The sequence below is a fragment of the Chiloscyllium plagiosum genome, unplaced genomic scaffold (assembly GCF_037043375.1).
Source record: "Chiloscyllium plagiosum isolate Xiang-an unplaced genomic scaffold, Cpla_swu_hap1 HiC_scaffold_9, whole genome shotgun sequence".
NCBI lineage: Eukaryota > Metazoa > Chordata > Chondrichthyes > Orectolobiformes > Hemiscylliidae > Chiloscyllium > Chiloscyllium plagiosum.
This window is the reverse complement of record NW_028270147.1, coordinates 40,307,131-40,324,476: the sequence shown is the minus strand read 5'-3', so window position 1 is coordinate 40,324,476 and position 17,346 is coordinate 40,307,131. Positions and strand designations below refer to the sequence as shown.

Below are 17,346 nucleotides of genomic sequence, written 5' to 3'. Positions count from 1 at the left end.
ATCTGAAAATTGGAAATCCTGGAATAGGGTCAGCAATTTTGGAATTTTGCCACGTCCATCATTTTTAAAGGATTCCCAAGTTACCACAGTTCGGCAAAATCCCAAGAATGTGTCAGTGAAGGTTTTTCCTAAATAAATTACCAACCTGGATGCAAGTTTGCTCGCTGAGCTGGAAGGTCCATTTTCAGACGTTTCCTCACCATACTAGGTAACATCATCAACGAGCCTCTGGTGAAGCACTGGTGTTAGTGACCCGCTTTCTATTTGTGTGCGTGGGTTTCTTTAGGTTGGTGATGTCATTTCCTGTTCTTTTTCTCAGAGGATGGTAAATGGGGTCAAAGTCAACGTATTTGTTAATACAGCACCAGTTGGAATGCCATGCTTCTAAGAATCTTGTACGTGTCTCTGTTTTGCTTGCCCAAGGATGAATGTGTCGAAGTGGTGTCATTCACCATCCATATGTAAGGATATTAGTGAGAGTGGGTCATGTCTTTTTGTGGCTAGTTGATGTTCATGTATCCTGGTGGCTAGTTTTCTGCCTGTTTGTCCAATGTAGTGTTTGTTACAGTTCTTGCAAGGTATTTTGTAAATGACATAAGTTTTGCATGTTGTCTGTATGGGGTCTTTCAAGTTCACTAGCTGCTATTCTAGTGTGTTGGTGGGTTTGTGGGCTGTCATGATGCCAAGAGGTCTGAGTAGTCTGGTAGTCATTTCTGAGATGTCTTTGATGTAAGGAAGAGTGGCTAGGGTTTCTGGGTGCATTTTGTCTGCCTTTTTGTGTTTGTTGCTGAGAAATCGGCGGACTATGTTCATTGATAGCCGTTTTCTTTGAATAAGCTGTATAGGTGATTTTCCTCTGCTCTCCATTGTTCCTCTGTGCCGCAATGTATGTTGGCTTGTTGAAAAAATGTTCTAATGCATCTTCGTTTGTGAGGGTTGGGACGATTGCTTCTGTAGTTCAGTATTTGGTCCGTATGTATTGTTTTCCTGTAGACACTGGTTTGAAGTTCCCCATTGGCTGTTCGCCCTACTATGACATCTAGGAATGGAGTTTTTTTTGTTGTTTTCCATCTCTTTAGTGAATTTTATGCCAATAAGGAATATTATTGATGGTCTTGAAGGTTTCCTCTAATTTGTTTCGTTTAGTGATAACAAACATGCCATCCACGTATCAGACCCAGTCTGGGTTGGACAGTTGGCAGAGCTTTTTGTTCGAGTCTCTGCATTACTGCCTCTGCTAAGAATTCTGATATCAGAGATCCCATGGGTGTTCTGTTAGCTTGTCTGTAGGTTTTGTTATTGAAAGTGAAGTGAGTGGTAAAGCATAGGTCCACTAGCTTGATGATGTTGTCCTTGCTGAAGAAGTTGGTGGTGTTTGGTGTATGTGTCTTTGGTTCTTCTAATAGTGTAATCACTGTTTCCTTGGCCAGGTTGATATTGATGGATGTGAACAGGGCTGTTCGTCAAAGGAGACCATATTTCATTGTCTTCTATCTTGAGGTCTTTGATGGTATTCAGGAATACTTGGATGGAATGAATGGAGTGGTGCGAGTCTTCTACTAAGTGTTTTAGTCTTTAGTGTATCTCCTTGGCTAAGCTGTACATTGGTGTTCCAAGTAGCGAGACTATGGCTCTGAGGGGGGGGGCTCCTGGTATGTGAATTTTGGGGAATCTGTAGAAGCATGGTGTGTTGGATCTGTCTGGTTTCCTTTTTTTGGAAGTCTGTCTTATTTAGTTCTCCAGATTTCTGAAGTTTTTTGATTCAGTTGAGATTCGGTTCTCTAATTGTGGGATTGGGTCTATTGCCACTTGTTGGGAAGTGTCAGTATCTGCAAGTAGTGCATTAGCTTTCTCAATGTAATGTCTTTGGTTTAAAATAGCTAAAAACTCACTGATGTTACCTAGTATGGTGACGACACATCTGAAAATGAACCTTCCAGCTCAGCGAGCAAACTTACATCTAGAACTTCAACCTGAGCTACAAATCTTCTCAAAACTTGCAAATTACCAACCTGTTTGGGCATTTTATGACACCTTTGTGGCCATCTTGATGTGGGACTTGAACCTTCTTGCCTAAGGCAGGGCCATTACTACTACTACATCACAAGACCATATTTTTCGACTCCAGACAAGAATGAAAATAGAATTCATGCACAATATAAAATGTGTTTTTACATTTATTTTTTTCATACTTACCTTTCCTTGGGATTGGAGCTGTCTGTAGATACCCATTAATTCTTCTTTAGGTAATTTATAGCTTAACATATCTGAATAGGAAGAGGGTTCTGTTGCAACTGATATAGGATCACTGAACCGAACATGTTCCATTTTATCAATTGAGCCAACTACAAGAAATAAAAAAAAAGACATAAAATAATAAAACTAATCGGCTGAGAGAGTTGCATATTTTGGTGATTACAGAAAATTGAAGACAAGTAAGCCATGCATATCCCTGCAATGTTTGGAAAACAGCATGGTTTGTGAACTCAACCAGCCTACACCATAAGACCCAGGAGCAGAAATTAGGCCATTCAGTCCTTTGAGTCTGCTCCACCATTCAATCATGGCTGATAAGTTTCTCAACCCCATTCTCCTGCCTTCTTCCCATAACCCTTGATCTCCTTGACACTCAAGAACCTATCTATCTCAGTCTTAAATATACTCAATGACCTGGACTCCACAGCCTTCTCTGGCAATGAATTCCATAGATCCAACAGTCTCTGGCTGAAGACATTTCTCCTTATCTCTGTTCTAAAAGGTGTTCCCTTTATTATAAGGCTATGTCCTATGATCTCTCCTACCAATGGAAACATCTTCCTAACATCTACTCTGTTCAGGCTATTCAATGTTCTGTATGTTTCAAGTAGATCTCCTCTCATCTTTCTAAACTCTATCGAGTATAGACCCTGAGTTCTCAAATGTTCTTCATATGTTAAGGTTTTCATTCCTGGGACCATTCTCGTGACCGTCCTCTGAACATGCCTCAGAACCAGTACATCCTTCCTGTGGTATGGGGCCCAAAACTGCGCACAATACTCCAAATGTGTCTGACCAGAGCCTTATAGAGCCTCAGAAGTACATCCCTGCTTTTATATTCAAGTCCTCTCAAAATAAATGCTATCATTGCATTTCCCTTCCTAACTATTGACTCAATCTGCAATGAGAATATCCTGGACTAGAACTCCCAGTCTCTTTGCACTTCAGACTTCTGAATTTTCTCCCCATTTGGAAAATAGTTCATCCCCTATTGTTCGTACCAAAAGTGCATGACCTCACATTTTCCCATGTTGTATTCCATCTGCCACTTCTTTGCCCACAACTGTCCAAATCCTTCTGCAGCCTGCCTGTCTCCTCAACGTTACCTGCCCCTCTACCTATCTTTGCATCATCTGCAAACTTGGCCAGAATGCCCTCAGTTCCCTCATCTAGATCAATAACGTATAAAGTGAAAAGTTGTGGTCCCAACACTGGCCCTTGCGGAACACCACTGGCTACCATCCTGAGAAGAACCCTTTTATTCTCACTCTCTGCTTTCTGCTAGACAGCCAAGCTTCTATCCATGCTAGCACCTTGCCTCTAATATCATGGGCCATTATCTTACTCTGCAGTCTCCTGTGCGGCACCTTGTCAAAGGCCTTCTCGAAGTCCAGGTAGGTAACATCCGTCAGCTCTTCTTGGTATTACCTGCTCATTACTTCCTCAAAGAATTCTAGAAGATTTCTCAGGCCTGAATTCCCCTTGATGAAACCATGCTGTTTTTGCCCAATTTTACCATATACTTCAAGTATTTAGAAATCTCATCCTTCACAATGGATTCCAGGATCTTACCTACGACCGAGGTTAGGCTAAATTGGACTAGAGTTTGACCTCTTTTGCTGTACTTCCTGCTTAAACAGAGGTGTCACATTGGCAATTTTCTAATCTTTCTGAGACCCTTCCTGATTCTAGCAATTTCTAAAAGATCACCACTAATATCTTCACTATCTCTTGAGCTATCTCTCTTAGAACTCTAGGGTGTAGTCCATCTGGTCCAGGTGATTTATCCACTTTCAAGCCATTCAGCTTTTCTAGCATCTTTTCCTTGATGATGGCCACCATACTCAGCTCCACTGTCTTTCCTGCTAGGCTCCTCTCCCAGTCAATTCTACACAGCTCTTCCCTCATGCCTCTGTAGTTGCCTTTATTCAGCTGTAATACCGCATCCTCTGATTCTATCTTCTCCTTCTCAAATAGCAGAGTAAATTCAATTATATTATGATCACTGCCTCCTAAGGGTTTCTTTATCTGAAGCTCCCTTATCAAGTCTGTCTCTTTGCACAACACTAAATCCAGTATTTCCTGTTCCCGAGTGGGCTCCACTACAAGCTGCTCCAAAAAGCCATCTTGTAGAAACTCTTAAACAGCAAATCTGAAAACTGGAAATCCTGGAACAAGATCAGGAATTTTGCCATGTTTATCATTTTTTAAAGATGATTACACCAAATGAATCACTTATTTCTCAGCACATCTGTGCTAATTTCTCTCAGATGGCATAATATTCTACTTTGTGCAACTTTCTCCACAGAATAAGAAAGAAAATGTCTTCTTGTCAGCACACATATGCTTTGTTCTATGCAGAAAATGCTCATGAGAAAGTCAGAGTTTGATTTATAATGATATAGCTTAGAATGGGAAAAAATTGAAACAGTAAGATTAGTAAAGAGTATTTAGATTTAAATCACAAATAAACATTCAGCTATTACATTAAAGCAGTACCTTTAGCATAATAACCTGTTGTGTTCAATCTTTTCTGTAAAGAAAGAAAAGTATTCACATTAATTGTCAGTACAGTTTATAAATATTCAACAGTAATAACATTTCAAATAGCAGAAGCATGGATTTTTCAGTCAGTAGTCAAAAGAGCAGTGCTCACTGTTCTTTAAGATTGCAGCTGCCGGGGGATCGAAGATGGTGGCGATCTGAGAAGATCACACTGCAGAGGTTCACATCGCAGCAGGAATAGGACAGTCCTTTAACCTGCCCAACCCAGGTCATCAGGATTTCTTGGGACTCCAGAAAGATCGTGGAGTCCCAAGAAATGTCTAAAAATTAATTTACCTGTATTTTCAGCTGTCCAGAAATGCCGAAAAAGGGAGGAGAAGCATCTGAAGCCGGGTCTGCAGTTCAGCCTGCAGCAGCCTCGGATCCAATTATTCTCCAGGACCTGGTTAACCAGTTCTCGAAATCTCGTGAGATGTTGGGGAAACAGATTGAAGTAAAGCTGGCTCCAGTCTCTCTCATGCTACAGAAGCATGAGCAGCATCTGGGAGACCTGGAGAAGAGGACATGTGAGGTGGAGCACAGGGTCACAGTGGTGAAAGCTGATGCCAGTTCATTCAAGGATGAGATCAAAGCCCTGAAGACGCAGGTTCGTAATTTGCGTGACCAAGTGGATGATCTTGAAAACAGGGGCAGGAGAAAAAACATTCGGATCATCGGTCTGCCTGAGAGTAAGGAAGGTGAGTGGCCTGCAGAATTTGTTGAAGATTGGCTTCCGAAATTCCTTGACTTCAAGGCTGGCATGAGAGCATTGAAGATAGAGGGCTCACCGGGTTGCAGTGCGGAGATCGGGTCTGGGTGAACATCCTCGTCCTCTCCTGGTGTGGTTCCATCATTACCGGGATAAGGAGAGAGTCATGGAGGCTTCCAGACTCCAGGAGAAGAATCTGAAGGCCCTAATTTACAGTGGCTCTAAGGTCATGTTTTTTCAGGACTTTTCAGCGGCAGTGATCCAGAAGTGAAAATCTTACAATGGTGTCAAGAGAAGACCAAGGGAGCTTGGGATTCAGTACTCCCTGAGAAATGCGGCAGTGCTTCGGATCACCTTAGATGGATCCTTGCATTTCTTTGACACATCGGAGAAGGCAACAGACTTTGTGAACAAACTAAGCTAATTTGAACAATTGTAGTATGTATAAATAGTGTTCTTTGGGTGTGTGTTTATCATTCTGTAAAAGACATGGAGGAAGTCCAGTTGGAGCTTTATTTCTTTTTCCTCTATTGATAATTTGGTTTAAACTATGTCTGGCAGTGATTAAGATATACATTTTCAACTTCTAAGTTAGGATATACTAAAGGATAGGTGAGGTATCTATTTCCCCCTTTTTTTTTAATAAGAATTTTTTTTATTCATATCGATATTCTATGGGGTGTTTATTATTTTCAGCTTGTGTTTGCGGTGCGGCTCTAGCTGGGAGAAGTGAAGGTGGTTGAGATGGTTAGATGCCTACTTATGGGCAGTTCGGGATGGGTAGTTGCCCCCTCTGGGCAGGGGTTGAGTTCTCCTACTCAGCACTGTTGGCGCGTTATATGTTGGTTTGTTTTCTGGTTTTTGTTGTTTTTAATTTTTAATAATTTTGTAGGTTTGTTAAATGTAGTGGTTTTAGTTTATGTAGTTTTTCTATTTGGTGGATCATGTGACACTAAGGCTCAGCAGTTTGTGGTTCGGGTTCCTCCTCTCTGGAATTTAAATGTAATTGCAGAAGATGATGGCTAATGATTTGATTAAATGGTGTACCTGGAATATCAAAGGAAGTCACTCACCAATTAAGAGGAAGAAGGTACTCTTGAGTCTTAAAAAGGTGGATAATGCTTTGTTACATTTGGATGATAAGGAGCATCTGAAATTACAGCAGAATGACTTTGACCGTGTTTATTTTTCATCATTTAATACCAGAAGTAGGGGAGTGGCTATATTGGTTAGGAAAAATCTCCCATTTAAATTGTTGGAATGTGCTAAAGACACATACGGGAAGTTTGTAATTATGGAAGCCTTGATAAATGGGGAAGAACACGATGTTTTAAATGCTTATTGACCCCCAGCTCATCCCGTTAAATATTTGGTAGATGCTTTTTCTAAACTGATAAGTCTTGAGTCCCGGCACATCATTATAGGGGGAGATTTTAACTGTCTCATGGACCCCACAGTAGATAGGTTGCCCAAAGGTCCCTCAATACCCTCTGTACAAACTAAACAGTTAGTGGGTCTGTGAGGAGAATTATGGTTGATGGACGTCTGGAGGCATTGCCACCCTACAGGTAGAGATTTCACGTTTTTCTCCAATCCGCACAGATGTCACATGAGGATTGATTTTTTTCTGACCCCTGCGGTAACTCTGGATGTGGTGGCATCTTGTACGTTTGGTAACACTACCATCTCTGATCATGCTCCAGTGTACCTTATGGTTAAGATTAAGGACGTTACAGTGGGTTCAAGGTACTGGCGAATGGATCCCTTTATTCTCATGGGATAGTAAGTTTGTGGAGTATTTCTCTAGGGAATGTTCCTGGACATCAACATAGGCTCAGTTGATAGCTCATCCGTTCTCTGGGAAACTGCCAAAGCCTATGCTAGGGGGTTAGTTATTTCATATTCCACCAGTAGGAAGCAGCAGGAGGGTGAGCAGCAACATCTCCTTGAAGCACGGTTGAAGGCAGCTGAGAAGGCCTACTTTGACAGTCCCTCGTTGGTCAAACTACAGAGGATTACAGCGCTGCAGTCTGCACTAAATTCCGTGCTCACGCAGATGCAAAGAAGGAGCTGGCTTTTGCAAAGCAAAGGTTATACGAGCATGGTGACAAGCCAAGCAAATACTTAGCATACCTTGCCAGAAACAGGAGTGCCCCACAAACCATTACGGCGATTAGGGAGGGGTCTGGGAACCTAATATCTGATTCTAAAAAGATTAATGTGGCATTCCAGAGATTTTACTCTAAGTTATACCAATCTGAGGGTTGTGAGGAAGGGCAGGCCAAAATGGAATCCTTTTTTTAAAGAGATTAGATTAGATTACATTAGATTAGATTAGATTACATTACAGTGTGGAAACAGGCCCTTCGGCCCAACAAGTCCACACCGACCCGCTGAAGCGAAACCCACCCATACCCCTACATTTACCCCTTACCTAACACTACGGGCAATTTAGCATGGCCAATTCACCTGACCCTGCACATCTTTTGGACTGTGGGAGGAAACCGGAGCACCCGGAGGAAACCCACGCAGACACGGGGAGAACGTGCAAACTCCACACAGTCAGTCGCCTGAGGCGGGAATTGAACCCGGGTCTCAGGCGCTGTGAGGCAGCAGTGCTAACCACTGTGCCACCGTGCCGCCCACAAGATCTGAAGCTCCCGGGTGTGACTCCCGAATAACAGTCCTTTCTCAATGCCCCATTATCAGAGCAAGAAGTGCAGGAAGCTGTGAGGCAGCTTCAGAGTGGAAAGGCGCCCGGTCCTGGCAGACTTCCCAATGAATCCTATAAGGAATTTATAAGTATACTGTCAGGTCCGATGCTGAATATGTTTAATGATTCATACAGTCATGATTGTCTCCCACCATCTCAGAGTCCAATATTTCACTTATCCTTAAAAAAAGGGAAGGAGCCAGAAGACTGTGCTTCCTACAGGCCCATCTCGCTCTTAAATGTGGACTTTAAAGTCCCCTCTTGCATTATAGCTGGAGACTGTGTTACCTTTATTATTAAAGAGGATCAGGCGCGCTTTATAAATGGTCGCAGATCCTCCAATAATGTTAGGAGGCTGCTTAACGTAATTCAAGTATGCCAACAGCAGTCAATAGAGGGATTGGTGATTTCTTTAGATGCAGTGAAGGCATTTGACCGAGTTGAGTGGCCGTACTTTTTCTGTACTCTCGAGCGGTTTGATTTGGGTGAAATCTTCATAAGATTGATAAAGGTTCTCTACGGTGTACCTGTCGTGGCGGTCATCACCAATGGGGTATGATCAAGCAATTTTAATATTTTTTGAAGCAGCTGGCAGGACTGCCCCCTTTCACCATTGCTTTTTACGTTGGTGATTGAACCATTGGTGGATGCCATTCGTGGGGATCCCAATATATCAGCTCCAGAAGTGGGATCAAAACTACATAAGATCTCATTGTATGCAGATAATGTCCTAATTTTTTTGACAAATCCAGCAGTTTCAGTGCCTCGCCTGATACAATGCATTCATGTGTTTGGTGTTTTTTCAGGATATAAGATTAATTTTGCTAAATCAGAGGCTATGCCTATGGGTGGTCTTACGAAGGAGCTGGCTCTTGAGGGCGACTATAGATTCCCATTTAGGTGGTCACAGGAGGGGTTTAGTGTATTTGGGCATATTCATTACTCCAGTTCTGGATTGGCCATTTAAAGTCAATTTTACTCAATTATTTGGAAAAATTAAACAAGATCTTCAAAGATTGGAGACACTTCCAGTCTCGTGGTTGGTCAGATAGCGCTTAAGATGAATATTCTCCCTAGGTGCTATACCCTATACGGATGCTCCCCCTGATTTTCAATAAACAAACACTCAGGAGACTGAACTACTGGTTCAGCTCCTTTATTTAACATTGTAACCGGCCCCTCATTAAATTAGCCAAAATGCAGTTGCCCCACAGATTGAGGGGAGTGGACCTTCCAGACATTACAAATTACCAATTAAGCTCGCTTTTATCCTACGTGAGTGATTGGGTTTGTGGGGATCCTCTTTCAATATGGCTAGATATCGAAGCCTCCCAGGCAAGGTGCCCCCTTACCAGTTTGCTGTTTTTGGACAAGATGAGGACAGTTAGGGAATGTTGCCATAACCCAATAATCGTCAATACTGTTAAAGCATGGAGGACAATTCGGCAGAAGGAAGGCAATATTGGCAAAACAGCTTTGTGGATATGCCGGGTTTTCAACCGGGTCTGATCGATTCAGGATTTAAACGTTGGGCAGTTAGGGGTGTGTCTTGCATGGGTGATTTATTTGAGGGAGACGTAATGATGTCCTTCGCTCAGTTAGTACAGAAGTACAAGTTATCTAATAGAGATGCCTTTTGTTTTTTTCAAGTTAGGGATTTTATTAAAAAAAAAGACCACACTTTTGACTGATCCCTGCAAATCTGACATAGAGAGGGGGGTGCTAAGGGCTAAGAGTATACTCTCTGTCAGTACTTTATATCATCAGTTGGGAGGTGCCACCTCAGAGGAGTCTGATCAACTCTGCAAGATGTGGGAAAGAGAGTTGGGTGTTGAAGCTTCCTCAGAGGCATGGGAGGATATTTGGGAGAATGGAAGGAAGATATTAATTTCCAATAGGAGCATGCTTTACAGTTGAAGATTCTCCATACGGTCCACTTGGCTCCAGACTGTTTGTCAAAAGTTAAACCAGGGGTATCTTCAGCATGTCCCAAGTGCAAGCTCTGCACGGGCACCCTTACCCATTGTCTTTGGTCTTGCAATAGGCTTCAAGCAATGGAGAAGATTTTGGGTGTAAGGGTGGAGAAGGACCCCCTCTCTCTCTCTCTCTCCTTTGGGCCTATCCACTGTATTTCCTGCAGACGTGCATAAGAAAAAAAGCTTTTCAATATGCTCACATTCTGTGCAAGAATGAATATCTTGCGAAGTTGGATATCCAAAAAATCCCCAGGCCTGTCGGGTTGGCGGAAGATTGTTATGGAGCATATTCCCCTGGATTTTCTCACAGATATGGTACACCACAAATCTGAGAATTTTTACAAGTCATGGCAGCCTTTTTGGAATACCTGGACACACTAACAAGGGCTTTTATATAACCATAACAATTGTGTTTCACGAGTCCAATAGCCAGGGAGGAGGAACTGTGAGTGTATGAGTGTTTTGTTTGGCTGGGCTTTTGTTTGTTGTTGGTTATTTATTTAGTTAGTTAAATAGCTAGTTTAGATTTTTAAACATTTTATATTTTTCTATATATGTTTATATATATGTGGAGTCTGATATAATGAAGTATTCTCAACTGAGTTCTGAAATCTGTGTGAACACAAAAAGCAAAGTGGGGCCTCTTCACCCTATTAGACTGAAGGATTTTTACTGAGGTAGACAAAATTTGAAACAGGAAGCATTCATTAGAATATTCAATTTAATATATAAGAAGTAAAATTGAAAACAATGATAAAGCAGGTGTAAAGAGAAAAGGAAAGAAGTCTATTTTTAGATCTTCATGAAGATAATTAAAATCTTTTAAATTTTAAAGAAATGAGACTCATTTGTAAAAGTCAGTTTTCACTGTCAAAGAAGGCATTTGTCTACAGTTAAAACTTACCAAATTAATAAAAATAACTTTACATTCGAATGGACACAGACATTTTTCTAATGTATTTAGTGGTATCTAGTAGGCAAGTACAGTAACCTGACATAAAAGAACAAGGTTTATTCCTCGCATTAGAGTGCAGGCAGGACCTGAGACTTTCATCCTCAAAAGGTGATAACTGAATTGTTATGACACAGGGGTGAACCCCTCTGTTGATTAAACCAAACACCCAGAAAAGCTCACCTCGCCTGATAATCTGTTAAAATATGAGTGACAGAGAACTCCCACATTCTACTATTTAAAGAAAATAATATCGATTTTTTTTTAAACTCAAAGTGAACATTAAATAACACTATTCACAACTCTAAACTCCCTTTTCTCTTAACTGTTTATTACCTGACTCCAACTCTATAACAATTTGCTGTTCCAATAAGACACTTATTCAAACTTACATCAAATTAATTTCAAAACCACACAGCCACTGTCGTCTTCTGTGACTTCACTCTTCTAACTGCTGAATTCTCTGGGTCGTCTTCTTTCTTTTTACTGCGAGTATGTTTCATATGAAAAGATACATTTGATAGAGTGTTTCCTAATTTGTTGGAGAGCAAGATCTCCATGTGTTTCTCTCTCGATGGCAGCTGCTCACTCTTCAATTTTCAAAAGTCTGCATTTTTATATCCCTGACATTGGATCATCTCATTGGTTCAATGTTGACAAAATAACAAATTCAACCTCGATTGCATTTTAGTATCCCAGGGCATAATTTAAATTTGAATTGTTGTCAAAACAGCAATCAATTCAAGTATCCATTTCATAGCCAAATATTACATATTTTAAATTTTCCCATACGCTGGGACTGCCATCTAGTCATATACACAGGTGCTTGTAATCTCTCAGTTCAAAACAGCATTCTGTCTCAAAGATGCAGTACACGTCTTCAACTTCATAACAGAATGAAGGAATCTTATAGATTATGCATGATAATGAAAAAGGTGGTTTTTGAGATGACAATGTTCTTGTTCACAGTCATACAGCGCAGAAACAGACCCTTCAGTCCAACTAGTCCATACCAACCATGTTCCCAAACTAAACCAGTTTCACATACGGCTTTTGGCCCATATCCCTCCAAGCCTTTAATATTCATGAACTTATCAAATGTCTTTTAAATGTTGGGACTGTACCAGCAACCACCACTTCTACTGGCAGTTCATTCCATATGCAGACCACTGTGTAAAAAAGAAAGTTGCTCCTCATGTTCTTTTTAAAACTTTCTCCTCTCACCTTAGAAAAATGCCTTAGTTTTGAACTTCCCCACCTTAGGGAAAAGATTTTTCTATTAACTCTATCTATAGCCTTCATGATTTTATAAACTTCTATATAGTCACCCCTCAACCTCCCATGCTCCATTGAAAAAAAGTTCCAGCCTATTTTTAAACACAAACCTTCCATTCCCAGCACCATCCTACACAAAGATATTTTCACTTTTGTTGCTGGGCAGAGTATGGTTAGTGATGGAGTGGCTGTCCATTATACAGTTTCTGGATCAGTGGTGCTGGAAGAGCACAGCAATTCAGGCAGCATTCAAGGAGCTAACAGTTTGTCCAGTTATACTTTCCATCGTCATTTCACCCAGTGTCATGCAGCTCTAGCAAGACTAAAGTCAATGAGAAACTGGAAGAAAACTCTCCACTGGTCGGAGTTGTATCTATTACAAAAAGTAAAAGTATTTGTTAAACATAAAACACCATCATTTTTCAACCCCTTTCAGTTTTGAAAAAGAGCCATACTGGATTTGAAATGTTAACTCTTTCTCTCTCTACAGATCTCCTGCGTTTCTCCAGAATTCTGTTTTTATTTCAGATTTCCAGCATCCACACTACTTTGCCTGTATTCATGCAATAAATACGGTGGCTGCAAGAGCAGGGAATTCTGCAGTGAGCAATCCATCTCCCAAAGCATGTCCACTGTCTATTGTTTAGAGGAGTGCAGCTGGAACAACACTTATAAACAAATAAATAAATCTAAAATAAAGCTCGACTGGCATTCCATTTATCACTGCTACACATCAGGGCAATGGGGTGTACCACCTACAAGGTTCTCTGCAACAACCTGCTACAACACCTTGACAGTACCTTTCAAACTAATGATCTCTGTATCTAGAAGGACAAATCCCTTCCAAATTTCACCATTTTGACTCAGAACTGTATCTTATATTACTATTGGGTCAAAATCGTGAAATCCATTTCTAAGACCACCACCTTCTCAAGGACAATTAATACTGCCAGTGATACACTCAATTTTTTTTTAAAAATGTGTCAATTATCTCACAAAACAATCAACACCTGCAATGTATCTCATAGTAGAGTAGTTGAGACAAAAACACTGAGCCTGTTTAACAATTAGATGCCACATGGGCATCGGTTGACTTTTTCAAACATTCAATGGAATAGATTGAAAATATTCTTCCTAAAATATATTCATTTTAATCTTACATTATCTCTTCCCTGGATCTCCTCTCGTGATTCTATATTGGAGATTTACACTAGTCAATATTACATCTATAATGCTATATCCAAAACTGTAGATGGAACTTAAATTGTCAATCTTCAAATAGTGAAATGCATGATTATATACAATTACTGGCAAAGGAAAGTCACAAATTAATGTGCAACTGTTTACAACACAGGTACTTATATAATCCAAAATTTAGCTTGTATTTTATTTAAAAATGGCTTGGAAAGAACTTTGAACTTGGACTACATTTTGAGAGTTTGTTTGTAACACAATCTGAAAGATCCTCTCATTCATCCATACAGTTGAGAAGTATAAACTAAAAGGAAGAAAAACATACAATTCAACAGAATAACACACTTACCTTAATTTTTTCAACATTGCAATCAGTATCATTCAATATGGAATTTAGCTGAGTGTTCCAGTTCATGTTCTGTTACAGGAATGTAAACACAGTTTATGTCAACAGCAACTTCAAAGACATGACCAGGCAGCTTAAAAATCAAAAGGCTTCATTTTTTTTATTAATTTGCTTTTGTTTCAAATCGTGAAATAATGTTTCATGAATTTTGAAAAAAAATCAATTTTATTTGTTTTTAAATGGAGTTGCACAAATATATAAATATTTGCCAAAATAATAATTTACTTGTGCAGTAACTGTAACATAGAAACATAATCAGATAAGAATGCACACTAGCCAAAGAAGAAAACATTAGAAAAGGTGACCGAAAGCTTTGTCAAAGAGGCGGTTCTTAAAGAGGGTCTTAAAGATAAAGGAAATGGAAACACAAAGGGAGGGAATGCCAGACAGCCTAGACACCTGCCAGCATGGTCAACATTACAGCGTGAAAGGAATGAGGAATACATATCCAAGCAGAGTTGAAAGAATTACAGGACTGGAGAAGATCACAAAGAAATGGAGGGTCAACTTCATTAAGGGTTTCAAAAGGGAAATTTAAATTCGATGCTTTGAGAGAGCCAGAGACCAAGAGAGGTCAGGCATGAGAAGGATTGTGTGATGTTACATAAGTGAAAGTAGCAAAATCTCAGATCTGGATCAAATGCAGTGCTGAACTAATATATTTAAACAGCCAGGATGAGATATGGAGTCAATGGCAAGGGAGTATAGAGCTGGTGATGGGGCCAATGACAATTGCTTCTCTCTTACTAATATGCAGGACATTGTGGCTCATCCAATACTGAATGTCAGATAAACAGGTGAAGAACAGACACTTGAAAGAAACAGAGTTACATTTGCTAAATTTTTACTTAAGCTCTTTAAACTAGAAAATGGGGAGGTTTTGTTTAGATTGGATACTGGACATCCACTTATTTTGTGGCAGAGCTGCCACATATTTCGACCATAAGAGCGAGCAACAGGTGGAGGTAATTCGGCCCCTTGAGCCAGCTTGACCATTCAATAGGATCATGGCTGATCTGACACTCCCCACATCCAGTTTTCTGTCCTTTGCCCACAACTCTTGGTTTCTCTACTGATTGCTTTCTCTCAGCCTTAAATATACAAAGCTCTCTGTGGCAAGGAGTTTGAAAGACACTCAACCTCAGAAAGGAAATTCCACTTCATCTTAGTTTTAAATTGGTGCCTCATTATTCTGAGACTATGCCCTCTTATGGGAAAACATCCTCTCAATATTAAACCCCTTAAAAATCCTTTATGTTTCAATGGAAAACAGTAGCTCAGTGATTAGCACTGGTGCCTCACAGCACCAGGGACCCGGGATCAATTCCAGCCTTGGGCGACTGTCTAAGTGCAGTTTCACATTTTCCCATGTGTGTGTGGATTTCCTCCCACCGTCCAAAGATGTGCAGGTTTGGTGGATTCGCCATGATAAATTGTTCATAGTAACCAGTGATGTGCAGGCGAGATGGATTAACCATGGGAAACGTAGGGTGATAGGTTGGGGGATGCTCTTTGGAGGGTTGGTGTGGACCTGATGGGTCAAATGGCCTGCTGCCACACTGTATGATTCTCGATAATCTCTCATTCTTCTAAACTCCAATGAGTACAGTCCCACCTGTTTTAGATTTTGCTTATACGACAATCTGGGGAATCATCTTACAAACCATCCCTGAATTGCCTCTAATGAAATTAAATCTCACCTTCAATTAAGGGGCCAAACTAACTCAGATCAGATGTGGCCTCAGCATTTGGTACAGTTGCAGTAAGATTTCCCTACTCTTATACTACTCCAACTCCTTTGATAAAAGGACCAACATTTGATTAGCCTTCCTGATTATCTACTGCAACTGTGTGCTAGCTTTATGTATTTTGCGCACAAGTATCCCCAAGTCCATTTGTGTTGCAGTTTTCTGCAGATTTTCTCCATTTAAATATTATTCTGTTCTTTTGGCTCTCTTCCAAACTGAACAGTGTCACATTTTCCCACATTCTACTCCATTTGCAAACTTTTTGCCCACTTAACCTATCAATATCTCTCTGTAAACTGTTTGTATCCCTCTCACAACCTACCCATACACCTATTTTGTGTCATCTGCAAATTCACTTCCTTCCTCCAACTTATTAATATGTAGTGTGAACAGGTACAGTCCCAGCATTGATCACAATGGTCACAGCTCACCCCACCTGAAAAAGAACCCCTTTTCCCCACTGGTTGCTTCTTGCCCATGGGCCAATTCTCTATCCAGGCCAATATACCTCCTCCAACACAATGGGCTCTTATCTGATGATTTAACCTTTCATTGAATGCATTCTGAAAGTCTAAATACAACACATCTACTGGTTACCCTCTATCCATTCTAGCTGAACTTCCTCAAAACAGTATTTCCTTTTATTCTAACTCTACCTGATTAGATTATGATGATTTTCCAAAAGTTCTGTTATTATTACCTTAATAATTGCTTCCAACACTTTACCTACAAGTTAATTGACCTATAGTTCCTACTTTTTGAATAAGGATGTCATATTAGCAGTTTTTCAATCCTCTGATATTTGTCCAGAGTGTATTGATTTTTGGAAAATTACAACCAATGCACCCACTATCTCTGTAGCTATCTCTTTTAGGATCTTAAGATATAAGCCTTCAGGACCAGGGGATTTATCTGCCTTTCGTCCCAATAGTTTGTCTAAAATAATTTATTTAGTGATGGTGACAACTTCCTTCCTTCCTGTATTCTTTAGTTGTGATGGAATGCTTGAAGTACCTTCCACTGCAAAGACTGATGCAAAATATCCATTTGCCTCCTTTGCCATTTTCTCAGATTCATTTTCTAAGGGGCCTATGTTCATTTGACCTCTCTCTTCCTTTTTATATATTTAAAGGAGCTCTTAATGACAGTTTTTATGTTCCTCGCAGTGTTTTTTGTCTTTATTATCTTTTTAGCTGTCCTTTGCTGGATTTTGAATTTATCCCAGTCTTCTGTCTGATTAATAGAAACTAATTATGTTCCCAGTAACAAGAACAACTTAATCATTATGACTTCCAAACAGACTAACAATTTTATCCTGTCAAAATGCTGTATGATTTCAAATTGCAACTAAGACCGAGCCTTGATCACTTGAATGAAAAGTCTTAATATTTAACAGTTGCCTCCTTTTCCTTCTTTTATGGACCAGACCAGACTCCCTACATTTCAAGAAAGTAGCCCAGACCTTAACTTTGTTAGTTGTTTTAAGCAGGTGAAACGCAGATATTCCAGCAGGGATGCCGTTGGTCACACCATGTAGTTTTAAACAAAACAGAATTTATTTACAAGATTACCA

At 40.2% G+C, this 17,346-nt stretch overlaps 1 protein-coding gene across 3 annotated transcripts in view; it reads right to left on the bottom strand.

The window, feature by feature from the left end:
* The window catches only part of LOC122554297 (uncharacterized), a 61,400-nt gene that overhangs the window by 41,662 nt on the left and 2,392 nt on the right, over window positions 1–17,346 (bottom strand). For 2 of the 3 annotated variants that reach the window (XM_087990565.1, XM_043699095.2), the window contains exons 2-4: window positions 13,969–14,037; window positions 4,756–4,789; window positions 2,197–2,345 (exon numbers count right to left, since the gene is read on the bottom strand). In XM_087990565.1, coding sequence (XP_087846691.1) covers window positions 2,197–2,345; window positions 4,756–4,789; window positions 13,969–14,037 — 252 coding nt within the window. Of the gene's footprint in view, window positions 1–2,196; window positions 2,346–4,755; window positions 4,790–13,968; window positions 14,040–17,346 lie in introns of those variants that run through there. The other variant, XM_087990566.1, reaches the window with a different exon arrangement.